The sequence below is a fragment of the Phaethon lepturus genome, unplaced genomic scaffold, assembly GCF_000687285.1.
Source record: "Phaethon lepturus isolate BGI_N335 unplaced genomic scaffold, ASM68728v1 scaffold32092, whole genome shotgun sequence".
NCBI lineage: Eukaryota > Metazoa > Chordata > Aves > Phaethontiformes > Phaethontidae > Phaethon > Phaethon lepturus.
The window spans coordinates 1-10,138 of record NW_010526094.1 but is presented as its reverse complement, the minus strand read 5'-3'; the positions used below and the strand labels follow the sequence as shown (position 1 = coordinate 10,138).

The 10,138-nt window shown below is 43.9% G+C and overlaps 1 protein-coding gene across 1 annotated transcript in view; it reads left to right on the top strand.

The window, feature by feature from the left end:
- LOC104617609 (neural cell adhesion molecule 1-like) overlaps positions 1-571 on the top strand; it is a 21,506-nt gene extending 20,935 nt beyond the window's left edge. Inside the window, exon 7 of the mRNA XM_010282968.1 lies at positions 412-571. Within this exon, the coding sequence (XP_010281270.1) occupies positions 412-532 (121 nt within the window). The 3' untranslated portion in view covers positions 533-571. The remainder of the gene's footprint in view (positions 1-411) is intronic.
- Positions 572-10,138: the final 9,567 nt, after the last annotated feature.

The following is a 10,138-nucleotide window of genomic DNA, read 5'->3' as shown; positions in this document are numbered from 1 at the left end:
GGGAAAAAGATTTTCTGCTAAAATGGCAGTCTGTTTTAATAGGACGTTTGAGTGACATGAGTGACAGTAAAATCAAATTCCTTTGCAACTATGTGAGTTTTCCCTTTTGCTCCTTTTTTCACACCACAACACGCCTTGTGCCTCTGCTGCAGCCTGAGCCCTCGTCCAACTAGTATGTTAACTCGGGGCAGGAGGAAAATGAAAAAAGATTTTACTAGAGCTAAATGAAGCTGTGGTGGGAGGTGGGGTTTGTTTCGCTTATTTCTGCATCTGGAAATGCTCATTTTGCTCTAGCAAGGCAATATATTTTCTTGTTTCCAGAAACATATTCTTTCCTTATCACTAATTCATCAATAAACAGTCTATATTTCTCTGTTTCTAAACTGTGTGATTTTGGTGACTGTTTTTCAGGAAAATCCCAGTAAAAGACAAATCTGAAGTGCAAGCAACGGAAATTAAAACACCTCCAGCAGAAGTCAAGACGGTCCCCAATGAAGCCACACAAACAAATGAAAATGAGAGCAAAGCATGATCAGCAACAGATGAAAACAAATGACAGAACAACTCCACCTGAGCATTTAAAACACAAAACACAACACACATCTCATTCCTCTAGTGTCTGTTGCCTTTTTTTAAAAAACAAACAAAACAGAAAATGCATAAATGGGGGGAGGGGGGACATCTTTCTTTTTTCTTTTCTTCTCTTCTCTCTTTTTTTTTTTTTTTAAGATTTCTAGAAAGGTTCTATTTGTTGTGCACTTGCTTTAAAAAGTAACACATTTTAAAAACAGGGTTAAACCCCTAACTAAATCAGGGCTTGGCTGACCCTGTGTATATTCAAATAAGCAAAATTGCAAATACCATTTGCAACATGGAACGTGGTTGGGAAGCTCAATCAACTAGTCCTAGACCAAAAAAAAAACCAACAACAAAAAACAAAACAAAACAAAAACAACCAAGAACCTGTTCTTTCCTTCGTTAGTATAGCAGATATAGCCACTGTACTACTTGGTACAGCTGGAACTTAATGAACAAAGTCCACAATTTATTTTTATACTTTTTCAGTCAAGTTTCAAATATGTAAAGCCTCATAAATAAGTTATAATTTCGCAAAGTGTCTTGAGCTCTTTGTGACTGAATTCTGTTCTCCACGTTAGACATTTAGTTGGGTTTTATAACTATCTTTTTTTAGGAAGAATGCCAAAATTGCAGCTCCGGGGATATATTTCAATTTGCAGTATTCAGACTCAACATTTCTTTAAATTCTATGTTAATTTTTGCCAACCTTTGTTCTTTCCAGTGTTTACAATTGACAAATATTTTTTTTATTATTTTTGTTGCGTTTAAATGTATGTGTAAAATAGCTGCCTTTTTTTAAAAGTAAATACAGTCTATAGATACTAGGTTAGCAGCATGCTTGCTCTGCAAAGGGAGACATTTTAAAAGATGGATGTTTACAGTAGTTGTTTCCCCTTTATCTTTTCTTAATTATTGTTATTATTATAATAATAATTATTATTATTATTTCTTACTGGAGTAAGAAGAAAAGTAATGCTGGGTTTTGGTTTGGTTTTTTCTTGGGTGGGTGGGGGGTATTCAAACCACTTGTCACCAATCAGGGCCTTTATCCAGCAATCTACATAAACACATGCTTAACTTGGAATGACAGAATTGCTGGTGAGAGTCCTTCTATGCTTAAATTTAGTAAGAGTTTAAGTCCCTTGCTGGACCTGGGCCTGACTGCATAAGAGAAATATAATCTCTGCTTTTTTAGGACATTCTCCCCTTTCCTTCATGGAACCTTCCCGGAGCTTTGAGAAGCAGAAGGGAGATTGTACAGTTAGGGCTGGTCTGGTCTCATCTCAGATGTTTGACTATATCAATTCCTCCTTAGTATGTCAGTAAATACCATCTCCTTTAACCCTAGAAATCTGATTTAAAAGCAAAGACTTTTTGCACAAGGGTGCTTGTCAGCATGCAAGACCCTTCCTGCAAAGCCAGCTCCATCAGCAGTTGGACTAGATGATCGTTGTAGGTCCCTTGCAACTGAGCTATTCTATTATATTCAGTCACATCGTGTATTGAGTCATCCATGTATGCTCTGCCGAATCAAAACCATGACAGCAAGAGCAAGTGCTTGGAAATCAATGCCAAGACTCCCACTCATTTCGCTTGTCTTGGCGTTGTGCCGTTAACAGTTGGAAAAGGGGGCTGATGTAGTGTATGGAGGGGGGAGCTTGTCACTGTGAGTCATGGAGTAATACTGAGATTTTGTGGTGAAAAGAAAAGGAGGCTTGAGCGGAAGGAAGGCAGAGGTAAATAGAGGAAGACCAGCCCGTTGTATAGAGATGTTCCTTCTGTTGGTTTTTTTTTCCTCTTTTTTTTTTCTTTTGTTTTCTTTTTTGTTCTACTTTAGATCTGCAAGCTTGTGCACTGTGGGTGCGTGACTATTTTAGTGTGAAACGTGTTTTTTGTCATAGTATTGAAATAATAAAAGCTTCAACATAGTTTGGATGTGGAAGGTGTAGCGATAGTTCAGATTTGAAAAAAAAATATTCAGGAAAAAAAAAAAAGAGAACAACTCTTACAAGGAACAGAAGCCTTTAAATGAAAAATCAAACCGAGCTGACTATGGCATCCATTCCATTGCGCTAATGATGAACAGAAGAATGATGGGGGGTGGGCAGACTGCAGTTTGGCTCAGGTAAATTGAGCCACTTTAATTGGTGTGTTCTTCTAAGTATGCAGTCTTTTACAGTGCCATCACATAATTTCAGACTGTGAAAAATAATGGTCTTGTCATTTGTGAAGTGTGGGGTTTTCTGCATTTTTTCCTTAGCTCCTGGGATGCAAATGGAGGGTGACAGGATATGCAGGCATAGGCACTCATGCAATATCCATCCTGAGCAGGATATCAGGGCAGGATGGGTCCTTACTTCAAAGCCTTATGTCAAATTCGGCCCTTGCATGACCCGTCACAGCAGTTAGCTATGGGGAAGGTTGGCCCACAGTCTCTAGGATTTTTTTTTTTCTAAGGAATCAATCCATAGAATGCAGCACAAAAAGCTACCATGGTCTGTCTATGGTTGGGGAGAGTCCTTGAGGCAGCAGAGGACTAGTGGGCAGGCAGTGTGTACCTCCATTCCCCTGGATGACTACAACAATTTGTTCCTCATTTCTGCAAGTTTTTTGACTGCTTTTGGCATCTGTATGTTATACCTCCTGAGTTATAACCCACTGAGAGCTGAGCAGCTGATAGGAAACAAATGCTGTACAATGCTAATGACCAGAAATATGTCCAGTGACACTGGTCAGCACCTGTTGTGTGAAAACTGTGGTAACTATCACCTGGTTTGCCATTTCTGTCACAAAAGGTAACCAGCTGAAAGCCCAATCCAACACCCAGCTGCATCATTAGAAAGTACCCTGCTGACTGCAGTGGGTTTGTGTCGAGATCGATGGAGTGGGCACCATTCCAAGGCAGAAGTGAACCCTGTGATTGCCTGAACACTGGGGGTGTCCATTCAACTCCTTTTTAATGTCCTCATGACACCTCCCAATACTTGTAGATTAATTCTGGAGAGTGGTTTTATACTCTCCCTCAATGGAGAATAATTTGTTTTAATTTAGTAGTACTCCATTTCCAAGATAGCTTAGGCATCATTGCTTTTATTTAAACCTTTGAAGAGGGACCAACCTGATGCCATTTACGCTGTATATGTTTATATATGTATCCATGCCATACATATATATCTATATGGCAATGCAGACTGATCAGCTTCTAGTTGTGGAGTGATTACATTTCATGCTGCACCATACGTAAAGTTGATAAGATAATAGTGCATCCAGTTGTTCAGCTTTTAGAGTGGAGTTTTATTTTCACACTTTTCTATGGAGCCTTCAAACCCCAGATTTTCACAGTAGGCTGTTTTGATAGTTGTTCTCAGACCCTCCGTTGACATCCTTACCCAGCATTCCCTACTTTTGGGGGCCTTCTATCTTGTTAAAAAAACGAAAAAACAAAAAATCTTTTTACCAAGTGAAACATCGATTCCACCTTTATTCCCATTCTCACTGGTGTAAATACTGATACTAACTGAGGATTTTGACTTTGCATTCTGTCAGAATACTGTGTTCAAATAAAAATGACAAAAAAAAAGCTCACGCGTACAGTCTGCCATTCTTTAGATGCTCTGCTAGGTCCTGCGTAGACGTGGATTCCCAGGGCTGTATTTACATGTGAGCTTAATGTGGAGCGAGCAGTCCCATTGTGGTATGCCCACAGCATGAGTTAGGCACCTGAGGCTCTGGGCTGTAGACAAGCGGGAAATGCAACTGGCTGCATGGTGATGTTAGTGAAGCCATCATGCTGCATGGTTCAAGCTAATGCCTCTCTGAACACTGACAGTGGGCTGCTGTAGTGCCTTTCCAATCTTTGGATGTGCAGAAAGAACACCTGCCAGCATGTGGTTCCACTGATGGGCTCTTCCAAAGTGCTGAGTGTCACAAAAAGCAGTATTTTTAAAGTTTGTTTCTCTGTCCCACTGTAGATAATTTCCTTGAGATAACTCACATACATAGAATGCAGTTTCATGTCTGCTGTGAATCAGGGATTCAGCTGGATTTCTCAAGAAAAGATGCTCCTCTGTTCACTGGCTATGAAAGGCGGGTTGGGGGGGGTGGTGTGCATGTGAGTGTTGGCTTTAAAAGGTGTCCTTAACTCATCCTGGATTGGGGGCCTGAACTTGTTTAATGCAGGATGAATCTAACTAAATTTAATTCTGTCCTAAGCATTGATCTCCCAGGATGCAGAAAGAGAAATGAGAGCTCTGCTATGTATCAAGGCTTGGGTGCCAGAATTGTTCACAGAAAAAGAAGAAAGTAAATATATTGAGCTAAAGTACTTATGCTAAAAGAACAGCCGTCTTCTTTCTGCTTCCTTTCCAGTGCTTTGCCCTCTATTCTTGACTGATGCTTACACTGTGGTTACAGTAAGACAGTATTTCCCCAAGGCTGCTGTGATTGGCCCCATATATCTTTGGTACTACTGCTTTAGAAAAGGCTGTCCCAGGAAAAGGGACAGGAAAAAAATGCACAGGAAATCTTCTTGGTGGGTTCTTTCATCAGGTGTCTTTTGAAAATTCTTCTTAAATTCATATTCCAGATTCGTGCTCTCAGCTCTTCATAGCTGCCATTTTTCTTTTATTGGAATTCCTGACTTCCTTCTCCTGACTCTTTTGCGGTTTGTGGAGTTTTACCAGCCCGCTTTCTTCTTGAAAAGCGTTCAGTTTTTCCAGTTGGTGGCATATTGAGGGCAAAATGGTTCTATATTCAGATACTGACTTCTGTTTTGTTATACTGCAGGTTTGCAATACTGCGTTTTTACGAGAACCCACCGTGAACAATGGAGAGTGGGCGAATGTGGTACAACGTCAATCCTCAACTAGTACACACGTGCAGTTGTATCATACAGCTTGCTTCTGCAGGAAAGCTGGAAAGCCAAGAGATGCTCTGGAAATAGTTTATTTCTTTTTTCTGTGTTATTTTTTTCTTTCTCTTTTTTCCTAAAATGTTAGCTAAAACCTGCCAAAATTTCAAACTTTACTTAATTTTTCTAGTCTGGGGTTGCAGGGGGATGTCTGTTTACTTTTTCTTGAGAATATCTTCCCAAATTCAGGCAAAGTAGACTTTATTTTCACACAGAAGTTTCCATTTGGCTGAAAAAGAGCTTTTTTCTGTCTACATAACCGTTTGAACAAAAAATTTCAAGTACTTTCAAGTCAGATAATTGAGAAAAATCACTGATGCATTTTCAAGGGAAGTCTCTGAGGTTGCCTTTTTCTGTGTTCCTGGATTTAGCAGCTGCTTCCCGGAAACACAGCAATGTCACCTTGGCATAACATCTGGTGGATGGACTCCGTTCCCTGGTGTTTGGCTTGTTTCCCGCTGCAGCAGCTTAATGAAGCATGAGGAACTCAGGTAGTCTTTCCTCTTCTCTCAGAGATTAATAGAGGGGCCTGGAGCACTTGGCCTAGTTTACTGTTGCTGCAGAGCACATGCCCATGTGTGAAGAATGATGAGTTTTCTTTCTCCGGAGGTGGGGCTGTGCTCAATGACAAACAGAACTGAAAAATTCTTTACTGGATCTTTGTATTTCTTCAGCCATTCATCAATCTTCATACATACCTTTCTTGGTAATTTTAACTTGTCTCTCCCCCTGTTGAGGCCATGGCACCCAACTGTCAGTGTCAGCTTGGCTGAGTATGTCTCCTTTTACCACAGGCTGGGCTGGAGGGTAAGTCTAAGCAGGGGAGGGGGGTGCTTAAGGGAGGTGGCTGGAGATCTGCTGCCAATGGTTTCTTCTTTGTCTCGTCTCTTCTGGCCATTCTAGTTTGTGCCTTGTCATCAGACATAAACGTATGAATATACATGCACATGCTTTCATTTTAAGTGTTTCTGTACTGAACTGTATGGAAATACTTAGAAACAGGAGACCGTTCCAGTAAAGGTGGCTCTCCCCTCTCCACATTAGCCAATTAAGCTACTCTTAAGAACTCTCTACTGTTCGTTGCAAACTGGCAGGAAAATGCTGAGCCTAGCACAGCCTCCCAGAGCTCCGGGCACCATGCACCACAGCTGCGCTCTCTGTAAGGGATTAGCAGATCTTGCAGCGGAGCCAAGTTGAGAACTTTTTCATTTCATTTGCTGTAATGAAACTCTGCCTGGCTGCTAAATGAATTCCAACTCTTATTTTCCACCGCTGTGTTGTTAACTTCATCCTTCCCACAGAGGCTCAGGTCCTGCGGGCTTCTCTCCATGTTTCTGGTTCGCTGGTGCAGCTCATAGTCACATCGCTCTGCTGGAGGCACTGGCACATCAGAGGCACTATAGCACCACGTCTGCTGGCTCCTCTAAGTTACTTGATGGGAGCACATGAACAGCATGGGGAGGGAGCAGCAGCTTTCCATGCAGCACTAGCAAATTATGCTCGCTCTTCTGTAGCCCTCCTGCAGAGCCTGATGAACGGGAGAAATAAACAATGGATCTGATGGCAAAATGAAATGCAACTCCTTGCATGGAGAGAGAAGGGGAAGCTGAATGGGAGGAGCAGATCTAAAGACCATTTTGTTGCAGTTAACTGGGAGTAAAGGCAGGATCTGCCTGTAGAGATGCTGTATCTTTAAGCTGAAAGGCCTTGCCCTCCAGGCCACTGAGCCAGTGGGGTATCCCAGAAGCAAGAGAGGAGAACGAAAAGTTGGCAGTTGCGAGTGCATAGGAGGCTGAGCTGCAGCAGCCAGTTCACCTGACGTGAGGGAAGAAACTGCAGGAACAGCACTTGCTCCATTTTCGACCCAGCTGGAGGGAGTTTATCTGTGCAGGTTCACAGCCATGCGAGAGAACCTTTCTGACTGTCCCCTCCCTTGTCTCCATCAGCCTCTCATGGTGCCGTTGCAGGAGGGACAGGAACCAAGTCAGTCTCCCTCCACCAGTGCACAGGGCTGGCTGCTGCTGCTGGGACAAGAGAGAGGGGTAAGCAAGAAAGACTGCCCCACTTCCGCTTGCTGCAAATCTGCAACACCAAAACAATCTTTTAATGAACCAACAAGCCAAGCTCTTTGTGCTGCATGTGGTTTACTTATAACAGTTTTTATTCTCTTAGACATTAAGTGTGGCTTTATTCCCCAGATTTTCTAGGATAACAAATAAAATCTAGACTGTTGAGCATCCCAGTGACATGGCTATTGCCTCATGGGTATTTTTAATTGGGCACCACAGGCACTGGATTTGAAACAGCTTCATTAGAGGAAAAAAATGCACCTGTGGGATGGAGGCTTACACGAGCAAAAGCAGAGTTGATTTGCAGTGAGAGGAGAGAAGGGAGGGAGCTGTTTTGTTTTGGCACATGAGGGAAGGAGAAAGGGATCTTCTGGCAGTTCCTGCAGCAAAGGGGCTGGAAGTTACAGGAGGTCCTTCCTGCCTGTGGAGTCAGGCAGCTCAGTGCCTTCTTGGCATACATAGCCCAGGAAAGCTTCTTCAGGCGTTGTGGTGGCACATGAACGTAGCTGCGGTTCATGAATTCACAGATTTCTAATTCCACGCCCAGCAGACACCAGAGTGGCCTGCCCTTCTTGGTATCACACACTTTAAGCAATGTTGCTGCTTTCAGGAGACTTGCCAGGTCACCTCTCTTTCTGTGTCTCGCCTTTTTCTCCTGAGATGGCTGGGTTATAATGTGTCTGGAATTAAAATAGCCTGACAGTGCAGCACGGACTCAGTGATGCCCTGGCTCTCTCTGGTGGCTGACAGCTTCCATTAACTGCCACCTCCAATCTTCTGGCTCTGAAAACATGGCCCTAGAGCGTCTCCTGAGAGTGGTGACAAGGACCCATCTGGCTATTAGAGCCATGTATGGGTGCATGTCTTGATGGGGACATGCTTTGTGTGAAGTGCTAGTGTGAGTGGAAGCTGGATGCAGAGACTACTCTGAACCACAACCTGACACATACCAGCAGAGGGTGGATGACCCTTTACCACATGGTGTAAAGGAGGGCCAGGATTCTCTTGCCAGGGCGGCTGGCGCTGTTTCCAGCTGGGTGCGTAGCTCCAATTTGGCAGCACACGCAGTGCACAAGCCTGGCTGGCGGGAGCATGGCGGCTGACCTGGGGACACAGCAACAAAGCAGGAAATAAGCCTGAAATCAGAGCTTTGCTCCCAGCTGGCCAGCTGCTTTTTGTGCTGGAGAATGGTGCCACCGTCTGGCTGTCTCTCTGGCGACAGGCTGCCTGTCCCACCCCGGGAAGGGCTACGCTGGCTCCCGGGACTGGCATGAAGCCTTCCTGGGAACCAGACCCTGCAACCTACTGGCCTGAGCACCCTCCCAGGGACACGCGTCCTTGTCTGCTAGCACAGAGGGTACAGAAATCGTCTCTGTCAGGCGGCCATTCTCAGATGCCGCTGAGACCCTCTGATCCTGTTAACTTGGAAAGAAGTGCCTGTTTTCAATGAGGATTTAACGCTCAGCTGACTCCAGTCTCTCTCCTTCCCAGTCAAAGACTGAGAAAGCCCCAGTATCTTAAAAAAAAAAAAAAAATCCAAGTCTGGTATAAAAATCAGGGCAACGGAGGCTAGAGGGTATTGGGTGTGGATGAGTATTCCTGTTTCTTTCTTCAGGTTCTCTCTCCCAGCTGGTAGGTCTGCTAAACTTAAGCTAACCTTTCTATTAGCCAAAGAAATCCCTTTCACTGATCTTTTTGGCCATACTATCCCATTCCTGTCCCCCGTGTATGAACAGAAGATGACTTAGGGCATTAAAAAAGCCAGACTAAAAGGATCTTAAATGCTCATTGGAGAAATGACATGCCCATGCCTCTGCTGATATGCTCCATGCTGTTAGCTGCCAGCGGGTCAGCTTGCCTCCTCACTCTGCCAGATCAAATCCAGATGTGTGTTTTCATAAAACAAGCAGCAGCAGGGAGCAGCAGCAGGAGCTCTCACTTCTGGTTTGCATACATTCAGGCTGCAAGGCAAAGGCTGACCTGTTTTAAGCAGAAGGAAAAGGAGCATAATGAGCTCAACTGTCAGTGAAGCATTTCTCTGAGATTTCAAGCCAGAAATTAAGTGAGGAAAGCCAGGGTGGAGGCAGTGGCCCTCTACCAGCTCTGGACTAGGAGTCTCTCTGCTGTGCTATAGATGGCATGGTTCACCTGGGGGGCCTTTGATCGAGGGGCCTCTGTAGCCCCTGTCAGGCCAGCCATTCTGCTGCACTAGAGATATAAGCACTAACTTGCCATCAAAGGGATTTTATCTAGGAGTAACAGGGAGGAAGAAAAGAAGTCACCTGCTTAATGCTCTGACATACGTTGCAAATAGAAAAGCATACCTTTTTCCCATAGGAGCATAGCTCTAAAACAGCATTCAAAAGAAATCTGCAAAAGGAGGCTGTAGGAATGCCCTTTCTGTAGGTCTCTCTTTACCTTGGGCTGAGCATTTGCCTCTTATCTGTGCATAACGTTAGGTCACACATTCAAGTGCTTAATTTCTACACTGGTTCTTCCGCAGTGCAACAAGCTACCACGGAAAAGCGAGAAAGCGTCTGCGGGTAAGCCCGGACGTGCACGCCCCAACACGTGGCTCCAC